Source organism: Mobula hypostoma, chromosome X1 (genome assembly GCF_963921235.1).
Source record: "Mobula hypostoma chromosome X1, sMobHyp1.1, whole genome shotgun sequence".
Classification (NCBI taxonomy): domain Eukaryota; kingdom Metazoa; phylum Chordata; class Chondrichthyes; order Myliobatiformes; family Myliobatidae; genus Mobula; species Mobula hypostoma.
The window spans coordinates 68,581,902-68,598,598 of record NC_086128.1 but is presented as its reverse complement, the minus strand read 5'-3'; the positions used below and the strand labels follow the sequence as shown (position 1 = coordinate 68,598,598).

The window sequence follows — 16,697 nt, the reverse complement described above, 5'->3', positions numbered from 1 at the left end:
GAGGGGGAGAGAGGGGAGAGAGGGGGAGAGAGAGGGAGAGAGAGGAGAGAGGAGAGAGAGGGAGAGAGAGGAGAGAGGAGAGAGAGGGAGAGAGAGGAGAGATGAGGAGGGGGAGAGAGAGGGGAGAGAGGGGGGAGAGGAGAGAGAGGGAGAGAGAGGAGAGATGGTGAGGGGGAGAGAGGAGGAGAGGGGAGAGAGAGGGGAGAGAGGGGGAGAGAGAGGGAGAGAGAGGGAGAGAGGAGAGAGAGGGAGAGAGAGGAGAGAGGAGAGAGAGGGAGAGAGAGGGGAGAGAGGGGGAGAGGAGAGAGAGGGAGAGAGAGGAGAGATGAGGAGGGGGAGAGAGAGGGAGAGAGGGGGGAGAGGAGAGAGAGGGAGAGAGAGGAGAGATGAGGAGGGGGAGAGAGAGGGGAGAGAGGGGGAGAGAGGGGAGAGAGAGGGAGAGAGGAGAGAGAGGGAGAGAGAGGAGAGATGAGGAGGGGGAGAGGAGGAGAGAGGGGGGAGAGGAGAGAGAGGGAGAGAGAGGAGAGATGAGGAGGGGGAGAGGGGGAGAGAGGAGGGAGAGGGGAGAGAGAGGGGAGAGAGAGGAGAGAGAGAGGGAGAGAGGAGAGAGAGGGAGAGAGAGGAGAGATGAGGAGGGAGAGAGGAGGAGAGAGGAGGAGAGGGGAGAGAGAGGGGAGAGAGGGGGGAGAGAGGGGAGAGAGAGGGAGAGAGGAGAGAGAGGGAGAGAGAGGAGAGATGAGGAGGGGGAGAGAGAGGGAGAGAGAGGGAGAGAGGAGAGAGAGGGAGAGAGAGGAGAGATGAGGAGGGGGAGAGGAGGAGAGAGGAGGAGAGGGGAGGAGAGAGGGGAGAGCGAGAGGGAGAGAGGAGAGAGAGGGAGAGAGAGGAGAGATGAGGAGGGGGAGAGGAGGAGAGAGGAGGAGAGGGGAGAGAGAGGGGAGAGAGGGGGAGAGAAGGGAGAGAGAGGAGAGATGGTGAGGGGGAGAGAGGAGAGAGAGGGGAGAGAGGAGGAGAGAGAGGGGAGAGAGAGGGGAGAGAGAGGGGAGAGAGAGGGAGAGAGGAGAGAGAGGGAGAGAGAGGAGAGATGAGGAGGGGGAGAGGAGGAGAGAGGAGGAGAGGGGAGAGAGAGGGAGAGAGGGGGAGAGAAGGGAGAGAGGAGGAGAGAGAGGGGAGAGAGGGGAGAGATGGTGAGGGGGAGAGAGGAGAGAGAGGGGAGAGAGGAGGAGAGAGAGGGGAGAGAGGAGGAGAGAGAGGGGAGAGAGGGGGAGAGAAGGGAGAGAGAGGAGAGATGGTGAGGGGGAGAGAGAGGGAGAGAGAGGGAGAGATGAGGAGGGGGAGAGAGAGGAGAGAGAGGGGGGAGAGAGAGGGAGAGAGAGGGAGAGAGGAGAGAGAGGGAGAGAGAGGAGAGATGAGGAGGGGGAGAGAGAGGAGAGAGAGGGGGGAGAGGAGAGAGAGGGAGAGAGAGGAGAGATGAGGAGGGGGAGAGGAGGAGAGAGGAGGAGAGGGGAGAGAGAGGGAGAGAGGGGGAGAGAGGGGGAGAGAGGGGAGAGAGAGGGAGAGAGGAGAGAGAGGGAGAGAGAGGAGAGATGAGGAGGGGGAGAGGAGGAGAGAGGAGGAGAGGGGAGAGAGAGGGGAGAGAGGGGGGAGAGAGGGGAGAGAGAGGGGAGAGAGGGGAGAGAAGGGAGAGAGGAGGAGAGAGAGGGGAGAGAGGGGGGAGAGAGGAGGAGAGGGGAGAGAGAGGGGAGAGAGGGGGGAGAGAGAGGGAGAGAGAGGGAGAGAGGAGAGAGAGGGAGAGAGAGGAGAGATGAGGAGGGGGAGAGGAGGAGAGGGGAGACAGAGGGGAGAGAGGGGGAGAGAGGGGAGAGAGAGGGGAGAGAGAGGGGAGAGAGGGGAGAGAGAGGAGAGAGAGGAGAGATGAGGAGGGGGAGAGGAGGAGAGGGGAGAGAGAGGGGAGAGAGGGGAGAGAGAGGGAGGGAGAGGGAGGGAGAGGGAGAGAGAGGAGAGATGGAGAGGGGGAGAGAGGAGGAGAGGGGGAGAGGGGGAGAGGGGGGGAGAGAGAGATGGGGATGACAGAGAGATGGGCAAGAGAGGGGGAGAGAGAGGGGAAAGGGAGGGGGAGAGAGGGGGAGAGGGGGAGAGAGGGAGGGGGGGAGAGAGATGGGGTTGAGAGAGACGGGGAGAGAGAGATGGGGGAGAGAGAATGTGTGAATATGGGAGTTGGGTGACGTGATGGGCATGCAGGGGTTCGGGGGGGGGGAAGTTGAGGTGAGGATGGGTCCAGGGGAATTGGGGTATAGTTGAAGTGGGAGTTGAGGTGAGGTGATGGGTATGGGTGAGTTGGGGGGTGGGAATTGGTGTGGGTACTATGGGAGAATTACAGAACATCGCTCCCACTACAAATGGGTGCTCACCTTGACGGCTCGTTGTCCTTCCGCCACCTGTAACGAGAAGGAAGGAGTCACATTTCCTGGTGTTAACATCTCCTGCACCCACAGGCTCAGCCCCAAGGTTACTGCCAGGTCCCCCATCCCAGGCCAGAGCAAGACCACACACAGTGCCCGGGCTGTGTCTAATGACTCTTTGTTTAGACCTGTCCAGGCAGGGGGACGGCAGCCGTGGCCCCTGGTGCTGTTTCTTGGCCTGACTAGCAAACCAGACCCAGTATTGGGGAAGTCTAGGACACACCAAATATTGAAAGGCCTGGATAGAGTGGATGTGGAGAGGATGTTGCCTATAGTGGGGGAGTCTAGGACCAGAGGGCACAGATAGAGTGGATGTGGAGAGGATGTTTCCTACAGTGGGGGAGTCTAGGACCAGAGGGCACAGATAGAGTGGATGTGGAGAGGATGTTTCCTATAGTGGGGGGAGTCTAGGACCAGAGGACACAGACAGAGTGGATGTGGAGAGGATGTTTCCTATAGTGGGGGAGTCTAGGACCAGAGGACACAGATAGAGTGGATGTGGAAAGGATGTTTCCTATAGTGGGGGAGTCTAGGACCAGAGGACACAGATAGAGTGGATGTGGAGAGGATGTTTCCTATATTGGGGGAGTCTAGGACCAGAGGACACAGATAGAGTGGATGTGGAGAGGGTGTTCCCTATCGTGGGGGAGTCTAGGACCAGAGGGCACAGATAGAGTGGATGTGGAGAGGATGTTTCCTATAGTGGGGGGAGTCTAGGACCAGAGGACACAGACAGAGTGGATGTGGAGAGGATTTTTCCTGTAATGGGGGAGTCTAGGACCAGAGGACACAGATAGAGTGGATGTGGAGAGTATGTTTCTTATAGTGGGGGAGTCTAGGAGCAGAGGACACAGATAGAGTGGATGTGGAGAGGATGTTTCCTATAGTGGGGGAGTCTAGGACCAGAGGGCACAGATAGAGTGGATGTGGAGAGGATGTTTCCTATCGTGGGGGAGTCTAGGACCAGAGGACACAGACAGAGTGGATGTGGAGAGGACTTTTCCTGTGATGGGGGAATCTAGGACCAGAGGACACAGATAGAGTGGATGTGGAGAGGATGTTTCCTATAGTGGGGGAATCCAGGACCAGAGGGCACAGATAGAGTGGATGTGGAGAGGATGTTTCCTATAGTGGGGGAGTCTAGGACCAGAGGACACAGATAGAGTGGATGTGGAGAGGATGTTTCCTATAGTGGGGGAGTCTAGGACCAGAGGGCACAGATAGAGTGGATGTGGAAAGGATGTTTCCTATAGTGGGGGAGTCTAGGACCAGAGGACACAGATAGAGTGGATGTGGAGAGGATGTTTCCTATAGTGGGGGAGTCTAGGACCAGAGGACACAGATAGAGTGGATGTGGAGAGGATGTTTCCTATCGTGGGGGAGTCCAGGACCAGAGGGCACAGATAGAGTGGATGTGGAGAGGATGTTTCCTGTAGTGGGGGAGTCTAGGACCAGAGAGAACGGTCCTCTTACATTCATCTAAAACCGAGATGAAGAGAATTTTCATTAGCCAGAGGGTGGTGAATCTGTGGAATTCATTGCCACAGACGGCTCTAGAGGCCAGGTCATCCTGTGTACTTAAGGCGAAGGTTAATAGGTTGTTGATTAGTCAGGTGTCAAAGGTTATGGGGAGAAGGCAGGAGAATGGGGGTTGAGTGGGACAGTAAATCAGCCATGTTGGCATGGTGGAGCAGACTCGATGGGCTGAATGGCCTAATTCTGGCCCTATGTCTTTTGGTCTTACAGAAACCGGTCTTGGCCAAATTAGTAAAAGTATCTAAGAAAGTGGGAGATGCAGTTCTGGTGGCTGAATTTATAAACGTGTTACAGGGAGCGGCAGGAACAGAGTACTGAACTTTAGCCATCAGGAAGTTTTCAGCTTGAAACGTCGGCTGTTTAATCCTCTCCATAGATGCTGCCCGACTCGCTGAGGTCCTGCAGCATTGTGTGTGCGTGGGTGTAGACCTACTCTCGAGTCTAAAGAGGAGGGGATTCTGCAGAGGCTGGAAATCCAGAGCAACACACACACACACACACAATGCTGGAGGAACCCAGCAGGTCGGGCAGCGTCTACGGAGAGGGATAGACAGTCGGAATTCCGGGCCGAGTCCCTACCCCTCCTGTGTTTACGACAAGCCACCCAATCCCTGCCGGGGTCTGAGGGAGGAGTCGATAGCGGCGCTCGTCCCGCTCGAGTGCGGGAGGGTGGGGGTTAAGTGACAGGAGGGAGATTACTCTTCTCCTGAAGCCCGTCACCCCAAACGGGGCAAAGGTAGCCGACTGCAACTTGCCCCAGTCCTCTGTCCTGGGCCGTTAGAAATTTCATCGACTCCCCCACCCCCGCTCCACGTCCCCGGACCCCTTGCTTAATGGCGTCGGGTCCGTTAAAGGCTCGAGGAAGGGAAACTGCTCCCAGTTTACGCGGCAAGGCTGAAAGATGGGGCGCTTCGCGAGGTGAGCCCGCTGGCGCCCCAGCAGCAGAGGTCGGCCTTCCCGTACGGCCGCGGCCCACCCACACCCCCCGCGCACGTCCCCGCAACATCCGATGGACCACCCACCCACCCGCTTACCGGCGCTGCAAGGGATCCAGACCGCAGTGGCTGATGGAACTGGCTTGATAGTGTCGTCTGAAGAACAGCCTGCGGAGAAAGGTGGGGGGGAAAGGTTCAGTCTCAAGGCCCTTCGGCCCGTCGTGCTGTGCTGACCCCTTTGACCTGTCCTAAGGTCCATCTGGCGAGTGGCGGGGCGAGGATAGGTCCCTACCAAAGGAGGTGTGAGGCGCTCCTCCCCTCCGCTAGCCCGCAGGTCACCCTCGGGGCGAGCTGTAGCACCTGCTTAGACCCCCCGTCTACCGATCAGGGTCAAGTGAAGGGCAGGTGGTGGACGCTCGTACGAGCAGCCAGTGCAGATCACAAGTCCTGGTGATGAGACCAGGCAGACAATCTCTGAAGAATATTAACACAATAACTCGCCCCCTGACACCAGCAAGACAGTTGCAAGACACTGGCATCCTGGGGTTGGGGGGGGGGCGAGCAGGGGAAAGGAGGGGCGTGGCCCTGTGGAGTGGGCGTGGCTCTGCTGGGGAGTGGGGGCCGGAGCAGCTGGAAGGAGAGGGGGCGTGTCCCTGTGGGGGAAAGGAGGCGGGGCCCAGATACAGGGGCAGGGTCCTGCCAGGAAGGCAGGGTGGCGGGGAGGGGGCCCAGCGAGGAAGCTGGCGGAGCCTGGAGCCCAGTTAGCGGACCTGCCGGGAGAAAGTGGGCCCGGGGATCCGGAGGGGGTAGAGCTACGTAGCAAAAGGGCAGGACCCTGGGGGAAATAGCAGCAGGGCTTAGAGCAACGGAACCAAAGACGGGGCAGCAGGAACTGGGGGTAGGTGAGGTGGGCTTGGTTCTTCGAGAAGCAGATGTCTTCCTCAAGCCATTAATGTAATCCATAGCGTTAAGGTTGTCATTGTTTGATTAGAGTCCAGATCTTTGATTCTATTGTGAAATAACTTGTACATTTGGTTCTGCACATTGGCTGTAGGTCCACCTTTGTCCGGGTTAACGTTAACATGGTCTGCTTCATGAAAGGGTTAATGTATGAGGATCATTTGATGGCTCTAAGCCTGCATTCACTGGAGTTTAGAAGAATTGGGGGCGGGTGAATTTCATTGAAGCTTATCTAATATTTAAAAGCCCAGATAGATTGGATGTGGAGAGGATGTTTCCTTTAGTGGGGGAGTCTAGGATCAGAGGACACAGATAGAGTGGATGTGGAGACGATGTTTCCTTTAGTGGGGGAGTCTAGGACCAGAGGACACAGATAGAGTGGATGTGGAGAGGATGTTTTCTATAGTGGAGGAGTCTAGGACCAGAGGACACAGATAGACTGGATGTGGAGAGGGTGTTTCCTATAGTGGGGGAGTCTAGGATCAGAGGCCACAGATAGAGTGGATGTGGAGAGGGTGTTTCCTATAGTGGGGGAGTCTAGGACCAGAGGACACAGATAGAGTGGATGTGGAGAGGATGTTTCCTGTAGTGGGAGAGTCTAGGACCAGAGTGCACAGCCTCAAAATAGAGGGATGTCCATTTAGAACGGAGATGAGGAGGAATTTCTTTAGCCAGAGGGTGGTGAATCTGTGGAATTCATTGTCACAGATGGATTTGGAGACCAGGTCATTGGGTGTATTTAAATCGGAGGTTGATAGGTTTTTGATTAGCCAGGGTGTCAAAGGTTTCAAGGAGAAGGCAGGAGAATGGGGTTGAGAGGGATATTAAATCAGCTGTGATGGAATGGTGGGGCAGACTCGATGGGCTGAATGTCCTCATTCCACTCCTGTGTCTTACGTTTTGTTCATCTATGTGTAGTTTCTCAATGATTCTATTGTATTTCTGTGTTCTAGTGTGACTGCCTGCACGAAGGTGAATCTCAGGACTGTTCACGGCGTCAGACGCCTATTTTGAGAGTAAATTTACTTTGAACTTTGAACGATAATTGCTTTGTCTGCACAACGTATGCGTGACTCAGCCCGTACCTCTTCACTGATTTCTTTATCTAATCTGGTTCTGAGCTGTTAGCCGTGTAAAAATAAACTACGTGCTGAAATTCCTTCGGTGCGTCTTTGCCTGCCCTGCTTGCTGGGACGAGCTGACCCCTGCCGGACCTGTACAGTCCTGTACAAAGGCACATATCCATCGCTGGGGTGCCCAAGACCTTTTCACAGCACTATACAGTAAGCCATGAAATTTGTTTATTCTTTGCGTGTGGTGGCAGTACAGTGCGATCCTGTGCTAAAGTCCGAGGCGCATACATATCGCTAGGGTGCCCCAGACCTTTGTACTGTACTGTGTTTATCACCGTGGAGCGGAGAGAGAGGTTGTAAGTCCAGAGCAGAGGAGGTTGGGAATGGGAGAGGGTGGGGCGCCGCGGGAGGGGTGTGGGAACAGGTGGCAGAGGAGTGTTAGGGGTGGGTGCAGGCACTACCAGAGCCCTCAGACTCTGGGCAACGGTCATTTGAACCCAAACAATCAGTTCACTGATCATTACAGAATGTCTCTCTTGTGCTTCCCGCTCCCTCCTCTCTCCCTTCCCCTTTTCCCAACCACGATTCCCCCTCTCCCTGACCCCCTTCCCCTCTCTCAGTCCACGATAGAGACCCAGATCAGAATCAGGTTTATCATCACTCACATGTTTCATGAAATTTGTTTAGTTTTGGTGACAGCAGTACAGTGCAATGCATAACATTACCACAGTACTGTGCTAAAGTCTTAGCCACCCCAGCTTTGGGTATGTGCCTAAGATTTTTTGCACAGTACTCTGTACTGAGAAATATCTATTTAAGTGAGATTTGCGTCTCATTCTTGACTTCCCAAGAGCCTTCTGCTAGAATGGCGGAACGGGCCGAATAGCCTACTTCAAGTTCTACCTCTTGCGATCTTAAAACAGGCCGAGCCCCGGCTGCTTACTTCCGTTTGCTATCCGTGAGGGTGATGCCCTGCTCCGACACTTTGAACTGGACGGTGGTAGCGTCGGGCAACGGCCCGTGTTCCAACACGTAGGAGGCGGCCTTCAGGACAGCCTGGGGGCCGGTCAGGGATTCCATGGTGACAGACTTCAGGTACAAGACGCACTGATCTGGGGGTGGGAGCGAGATTCAAGATTTAGGATCGTTTGACCTCATTCCCGGCACAAAAGTGCAAAGCAGAGCGAAATGATTTCCGGATCCGATGTAATGCAAGAAAAAACCACAGTAAGACAAAAAACACAAAAATAATTTTAAAAAAACACAGTAATTATAAATACATAATTTAGCTTATACACACGGATTGATTGAGTGTCCGTAAAGCGACGCTGGGCACAGGAGTGTCTGTACATGAGGTGACTTCTGACAGGAAATGATAAACTAGTGGTGGTTGGGGGTGTGGAGGGGTGGGTCAGTGGGTGATTGGGGGTGTGGAGGGGTGGGTCAGTGGGTGATTGGGGGTGTGGAGGGGTGGGTCAGTGGGTGATTGGGGGTGTGGAGGGGTGGGTCAGTGGGTGATTGGGGGTGTGGAGGGGTGGGTCAGTGGGTGATTGGGGGTGTGGAGGGGTGGGTCGGTGGGTGATTTGGGGTGTGGAGGGGTGGGTCGGTGGGTGATTGGGGGTGTGGAGGGCTGGGTCAGTGGGTGATTGATTGGGGGTGTGGAGGGGTGGGTCAGTGGGTGATTGGGGGTGTGGAGGGGTGGGTCAGTGGGTGATTGGGGGTGTGGAGGGGTGGGTCGGTGGGTGATTTGGGGTGTGGAGGGGTGGGTCAGTGGGTGATTGATTGGGGGTGTGGAGGGGTGGGTCAGTGGGTGATTGGGGGTGTGGAGGGGTGGGTCAGTGGGTGATAGGGGATGTGGAGGGGTGGGTCAGTGGGTGATTGGGGGTGTGGGGGGGTGGGTCAGTGGGTGACTGAGGGTGTGGAGGGGTGGGTCAGTGGGTGATTGGGGGTGTGGAGGGGAGGGTCAGTGGGTGATTGGGGGTGTGGAGGGGTGGGTCAGTGGGTGATTGATTGGGGGTGTGGAGGGGTGGGTCAGTGGGTGATTGGGGGTGTGGAGGGGTGGGTCAGTGGGAGATTGGGGGTGTGGAGGGGTGGGTCGGTGGGTGATTGGGGGTGTGGAGAGGTGGGTCAGTGGGTGATTGGGGGTGTGGAGGGGAGGGTCAGTGGGTGATTGGGGGTGTGGAGGGGAGGGTCAGTGGGTGACTGGGGGTGTGGAGGGGTGGGTCAGTGAGTGGAGGTGTTGATCAGTCTCACTGCTTGGGGAAAGTCACTGTTATTGAGTCTGGTGGTCCTGACGTAGCCTCCTCCCTGTCGGGAGTGGGACAAACAGTCTGTGAGCAGATGGCTGTGGAGGTTCCTGATTAGTCAGGGCATCAAAGGTTACGGGGAGACGGCAGGAGAATGGGGTCGAGAGGGATAATAAATCGGCCATGATGGAATGGGGGAGCAGGTTTGATGGGCCGAATGGCCTAATTCTCCTCCTCTGTCAATGGTCCCCAGGCGGTGGGGAGGGCCGTTCTGTTTCTGGGTGATGGGGTGGGCTCCACAGTGCGGACCGAGACGTCTGCGTTTTTGACGTCGGGCAGTGAGGGCAGGGTGCGATCGGCTGCCTCCTCGCCGGTGTCAAAGGGCCACCGCCACAGCAGTGTCTGGCACGGACGTCGCTCACCCTCCTCCCCCACCCCCCCCACCCCCCAGCACCCCCAGCCGCCCCCTGTTGCCGACTGACCTGCTCTTTGGTTCCTCGGGGGGGACACGTTGCCACCTGCCGACTCAGACCCGGCGCCTTCACCGTTACCCCGCAGACAGTCTGGAGAGCAGAGAGGCGGAGAGTCAATGGGGAGGGGTCAACCTCACCACCTCCCCCACCCCCCACCCCCGAAGGTCGTCCCTCGGCCTGCCGACCCCTTCCTCCCCTCAGCACCCGCCCTCACTTCCCATCGCCCTCCGCTCCACCCCCACTGGACGGCCAAGAAATGGGGAGTGAACGAGAGGGTCCAAGCTCACTCCGAAGCCCATCCTCTCCTGTCTAAAACTTTGGCAAACTTCAGCAGATGCGTGGAGGAGAGTATGCCGGCCGGCTGCATCGCGGTCTGGTGTGGGAACGCCAATGTCCCTGATCGGAAAATCCTACAAAAAGCACTGGATACGGCCCAGTCCATCGGGGGTAAATCCCCCCCCCCGTGATCAGGGAGCACCCACCCTCCGCACAGCCCTCCCACTCCTCGGCTCTCCCCGCTGGAAGGCTCCCGCTTCCAGGGCTTCTGCGTCCCAGGACAGAGCCTGGCCGCTCGGCCACGCTGACTTGGCCATCATCCTGGTAGCCGGATCTGGTCCGAACCGTGGGGTTAATTTCACTGACGCACCTTGTGAAATTTGTTCCTTTGCAGCAATAGTACAGAGCAATAATTTTTTGAAAAATACTATAAATTGCGAGAAATATATTTTAAAAATAACTAAATAGTGAGGTAGTGTTCATGGGCTCGGTGTCCATTGGATGGCAGAGGGGAAGAAGCTGTTCCTGAATCATTGAGTGTGTGTCTTCAGGCTCCTGTACCTCCTCCCTGATGGCAGAGGGGAAGGAGCTGTTCCTGAATCGTTGAGTGTGTGTCTTCAGGCTCCTGTACCTCCTCCCTGATGGCAGAGGGGAAGGAGCTGTTCCTGAATCATTGAGTGTGTGTCTTCAGGCTCCTGTACCTCCTCTCTGATGGCAGAGGGGAAGAAGCTGTTCCTGAATCGTTGAGTGTGTGTCTTCAGGCTCCTGTACCTCCTCCCTGATGGCAGAGGGGAAGGAGCTGTTCCTGAATCATTGAGTGTGTGTCTTCAGGCTCTTGTACCTCCTCTCTGATGGCAGAGGGGAAAGAGCTGTTCCTGAATCGTTGAGTGTGTGTCTTCAGACTCCTGTACCTCCTCCCTGATGGCAGAGGGGATGAAACTGTTCCTGAATCGTTGAGTGTGTGTCTTCAGGCTCCTGTACCTCCCCCATGATCAATGAGAAGAAGGAAGGGAATGAAGCACCTGACCCCCACCTCAGCCCGGGCTGACCCACTCCCACCCAACACCGAGACCCCAGCCAGTCCTATCCCGCGACAGTGCTGATCCTACCCGACCCCTGACCCACCCCCCCATCACCATCCAGCCCTGACCTGACCTGACCTCGCCTACGCCCACGCCAGTGACTCACCCGTCCTCGGCAGGCGAAGCTTGTTCGGCAAGCTGATGGGAGTGATGCAATGCTGGTATACAAACGCTGACAGGCTTCCTGTGGGGAGAGGTCTGTGGTTAGGGGTGGGTTCACAGCTCGCCAATCCCTCCCCTCCAAGCCCAGTGCCCCAGGCCCTGTGACCTGGGGTACACCGAGCGTCTAATTAAAATAATACCCAGCATCTTGCCAGCAAATATAGAGTCACCAGAGAGCAAGGCTGCTGTATCAGAGGGAAATGAGGAATTGCTACTTCCTGTGTTTCATGGAGACATGGCTCACTCTGGACACACCAGATATGTTGGTAAGACTCGGGGGCTTCTCGACACATGAATGGACCCGACTGCTGATTCAGAGAAAGCAAAAGATGGAGGTCTGCGTTTAATCATAGGCGCCGGACACAGTGGCCTTGTCGCACTCTTGTTCCCCCCAGACCTGGAACAGCTCATGATTGAAAGCCAACCGTTCTAGTTCTCTTTAGTGATCCCGCCCACAGTTTATGTCCCACCGAAGGCTGATGCTGAGCAGGCTTCTCGAGGATTGATTAGCAAACAGGAAGCAGCCTACCGCAACGCCTTTCAAATCGGCGTTCGGAGGCTTCAGTCAGATTGGCTTGAAGGTATCCCTGCCCAATTATCATCAGCGTCTCACCTGCAGGAGATTGAGTTGAGATTTGACAGAGGTAAATAAAAATCGTGGGGTATAGGTCGGATAAATGCTTTATCCCCCACTGAGGTTGGGTGAGACTACAACTGGAGGCCTTAGGTTAAAGGTGAAAGGTGAAATTCGAAGGGGAGCTCTGTAACTCTTGGGCACACAGTGATATGGATTCCATGTTTCGCAGCTGTCTGTGGAGAGGACGAATTGCAGGGTTTGTATACCGATCATAAACACACTTTGAGTCCTTTTTGACTTTGTCACTGAGATTACGGCGCGGGGAGTGAGGCCCGAGACCACAAACGCATCGTCCCTCTCTCAGAGGCTGGAATGAACCACCACTGAATAAAGCCCGCGGACGCTTGGAAGTCCAAGCGACAGGCGCACAAAATCCTGGAGGAACTCAGCAGGCCAGGCAGTGTCTACGGCAAAGAGGAAACAGTCGATGTTTCGGGCTGGGACCCTGCCCTGATGGAGGGTCTCGGCCCGAGGCGTTCGACTCTTTTTACTCTTTCCTACGGGCGCTGCCCGGCCTGCTGAGTTCCTCCAACGTTTTGTGCTGGCACTGAATAAACTTGACCAACCACTCACCAAAGTAAGGCTCCTGGGGCCCTCCTTTCAGACACACTCCTTTCCGGGAGAACTCGATGAGGAAATGCCGAACCGAGTCGGCTGGGGAGTCTCCTTTAAAGAGGGAACAACTGGGTGAGACACCAGAACTCAAAGGGTCACCAACGCTGTGCATCTTCACCCACCACAGACCGCCCCAAGCCCGGCTGCCAGAGGGGGACCGTTGGCCGTGGGGCTAGCAAACCCACCCTTCCCATCCCGTAAAAGCCCACTGCTAATGAAACCCCAACAGAAAATCCAAAGACCTCGTCCCTGGGAGAGGAAGGATACACCAAGAAGATGTGAAGGTCTGGCCCAGGACGGAGGGCTGTGGCAAGCTGCTGTGGGCGGATGTAGGGGGGATGGGTTTAGGTCAGTGCGTGGCGACCTTGACCCCCCACCCCCGCTCGGAGTGAAGCAACGCGTGAAGACGTACCCATCTTCCTCTCGGGGCTCTCGGGGCTGGACGAGACCTTCACGGCGAGGCCAAAGGACCCGACGTAGGAGGAGCTCTCCCGGATGATGAAGGAACCGACCTCCTTGTCTTTCAACATCTCGATGGCTGCAAGAGATGCAAGAACCGACTTCAGCAGCTGGAAGACTTTCAGCTGGGGTTCTCAGCAATAACCAACCACTCTGCGTAAGATCCAAACTCCCAGGAGCGTCATTACGCCAACTTTTTGTAGAGCAGTACAGGCCCTTCGGCCCACAACGTTGTGTCGACCCGTTATTTCTACTCCAAGATCTATCTAACCCTTCCCTCCCACAGAGCCCTCATTTTTCTATCATCCACGTGCCTATCTAAGCGTCTCTTAAATGTCCCTAATGTATCTGCCTCTCCCACCACCCCTGGCAGGGTGTTCCACACACTCATCTCTCTCTGTGTAAAAGACCTACCTCCCCATTACTTTCCTCCAGTCACCCTAAATTATGCCCCGTGTATTAGCCATTTGCACCCTGGGAAAAAGTCTCTGGCTGTCCACTCGATCTGTGCCTCTTATCCTCTTGTACACCTCTATCAAATCACCTCTCATCCTCCATCACTCCAAAGAGAAAAGCCCGAGCTCGCTTGACCTATAAGACACACTCTGTAATCCAGGCAGCATCCTGGTGAATCTCCTCTGCACCCTCTCTAATCCAGGTAGCATCCTGGTAAATCTCCACTGCACCCTCTCTAATCCAGGCAGCATCCTGGTGAATCTCCTCTGCATCCTCTCTAATCCAGGCAGCACCCTGGTGAATCTCCCCTGCACCCTCTCTAATCCGGGCAGCGTCCTGGTGAATCTCCTCTGCACCCTCTCTAATCCAGGCAGCATCCTGGTGAATCTCCTCTGCACCCTCTCTAATCCAGGCAGCATCCTGGTGAATCTCCTCTGCACCCTCTCTAATCCAGGCAGCATCCTGGTGAATCTCCCCTGCACCCTCTCTAATCCAGGCAGCATCCTGGTGAATCTCCTCTGCACCCTCTCTAAAGTTTCCACATCCTTCTTACAATGAGGCGACCAGAACTGAACACAATATTCCGAGTGTGATCTAACCAGGGTTTTATAGAGCTGGAACATTATCTCAAGGCTCTTGAACTCAGTCCCCTGACTAACGAAAGCCAACACACCGTACACCTTCTTAACCACCCTATCAACTTGCGCGGCAACTTTGAGGGGTCTGTGGACATGGGCCAGCAGATCCCTCTGACCCTCCGCACTGCTCAGAATCTCACCATTAACCCCGGACTCTGCCTTCGAGTTCGACCTTCCAAAGTGAATCAGTTCACACTTTTCCTGCCTAAAACTCCATCTACCCCTTCTCAGCCCAGCTCTGCATCCTGTCAACACCGCTACAACTACCTTCTACATGATACACAGGTTGTGGCCTTAGCTCTTTCAACTCCCTGCTCCGAGGCAGTGATCATTAACGGTAGATCTGACTGCAGAACGTGCCACATCTGAGACCGATCCTGGCCTACTCATCAGCGGGAACCACCCAACTGAGACCACAGGGAGTAACTGGCTCACAGTGCTCTCCAGCAGAATCAGATTATCTACTCTCCCTCTCCCTCTCACCCTCGCAGTCCTTTCCTCACTCCCTACCCCTCCCTTTCTCCCCCTCTATCTCACTCCTTGGTCTCCATCTCCCCCTCTCTCCCCATCATACCTCTATGTTCCCCCTCCATCTCCCCTATCCACCTCCCTCACCCCATCTCTCCCTCCCTCACCCCCATCTCTCCCTCCTCTCTCTCCCCTCCCTCCCTCACCCCATCTCTTCCTCCCCTCCCTTCTCTCTCTCCCCCTCCGTCCCTCACCCCATCTCTCTCTCCCTCACCCATGTCTCCCCCAACTCATCTCTCTCCCCTTCATTTCTCCCTCTCTCTCCCCCATCCACCTCACCCCCTCACCCCATTCCACCTTCCTCTCTCTCCCCCTCGCTCTCCCTCCCTCCCTCTCTCTCCCCCTCGCTCTCTTCCTCAACCGAACCTATCTTTCACTCCTCTCTCTCCCCTCTCCCCTTCCGCTCCATCTCCCTCACCGCTCTCCCTCCCCCTCGCCCTCTTTCCTCTTCCTCTCTCTCTTCTTCCCTCCCGCTCCCCCCTCTTTCTCTCTCCCCCTTTCTTTCTCTTTACCCCCCCGTCTCTAGAATGCAATGAAATTCATTGTCCCTATGAAACTTACAACGTAAAGAGTTTATGTGCTAATTGACAGCACGTACACAGAACATTCTGCACATACATACAGACTCAGTATACAGAAAGGTGCCGGAGAAACAGCCAGTAACATCCCACCCACCCTGCTCACGGACTGTTTGCCCCACTCCCATCAGGGAGGAGGCTACGTAGCATCCACGCCAGGACCACCAGACTCAAAAACAGTGACTTTCCCCCAAGCAGTGAGTCTGATCAACACCTCCACCCACTGACCCACCCCTCCACACACCCAATCACCCACTGACCCACCCCTCCACACCCCCAATCACCCACCGACCCACCCCTCCACACCCCCAATCACCCACTGACCCACCCCTCCACATCCCCAATCACCCACTGACCCACCCCTCCACACCCCCAATCACCCACTGACCCACCCCTCCACACCCCCAATCACCCACTGACCCACCCCTCCACACCCCCAATCACCCACTGATCCACCCCTCCACACCCCCAATCACCCACTGACCCACCCATCCACACCCCCAATCACCCACTGACCCACCCCTCCACACCCCCAATCACCCACTGACCCACCCCTCCACACCCCCAATCACCCACTGATCCACCCCTCCACACCCCCAATCACCCACTGACCCACCCATCCACACCCCCAATCACCCACCGACCCACCCCTCCACACCCCCAATCACCCACCGACCCACCCCTCCACACCCCCAATCACCCACCGACCCACCCATCCACACCCCCAATCACCCACCGACTCACCCCTCCACACCCCCGATCACCCACCGACCCACCCCTCCACACCCCCGATCACCCACCGACCCACCCCTCCACACCCCCGATCACCCACCGACCCACCCCTCCACACCCCCGATCACCCACCGACCCACCCCTCCACACCCCCGATCACCCACCGACCCACCCCTCCACACCCCCGATCACCCACCGACCCACCCCTCCACACCCCCGATCACCCACCGACCCACCCCTCCACACCCCCGATCACCCACCGACCCACTCCTCCACACCCCCGATCACCCACCGACCCACCCCTCCACACCCCCGATCACCCACCGACCCACCCCTCCACACCCCCAATCACCCACCGACCCACCCCTCCACACCCCCGATCACCCACCGACCCACCCCTCCACACCCCCGATCACCCACCGACCCACCCCTCCACACCCCCGATCACCCACTGACCCACCCGTCCACACCCCCCCAATCACCCACTGACCCACCCCTCCACACCCCCAATCACCCACCGACCCACCCCTCCACACCCCTGATCACCCACCGACCCACCCCTCCACACACCCCACTTTATCATCTCCTGTCAGAGTCACCTCATGTACAGACACTCCTGTGCCCAGCGTCACTTTATGGACAATCAATCTGTGTGTATAAACTATTTTATGTGTTTATATTTGTTGTTTTTTTATTATTCATGTGTTCTTTGTCTTAATGTGGTTCTTTCGTGCACCACATTGGATCTGGAGTAACAATTATTTCGTTCTCCTTTACGCTCATGTACCGGAAATGACATTGAAGAATCTCCGATCCTGACGGAGAATGATATCAGATCAACCAGTTCACCCC

General features: G+C 56.3%; 1 protein-coding gene across 1 annotated transcript in view; it reads right to left on the bottom strand.

Moving 5' to 3' along the window:
• Positions 1-16,697, bottom strand: part of LOC134340188 (tensin-4-like) — a gene marked incomplete at its 5' end in the record, with an annotated part of 39,224 nt that overhangs the window by 9,444 nt on the left and 13,083 nt on the right. The window contains 7 exon segments of the mRNA XM_063037157.1: positions 2,409-2,435; positions 5,030-5,098; positions 7,907-8,075; positions 9,692-9,772; positions 11,147-11,224; positions 12,413-12,505; positions 12,867-12,992. Coding sequence (XP_062893227.1) covers positions 2,409-2,435; positions 5,030-5,098; positions 7,907-8,075; positions 9,692-9,772; positions 11,147-11,224; positions 12,413-12,505; positions 12,867-12,992 — 643 coding nt within the window.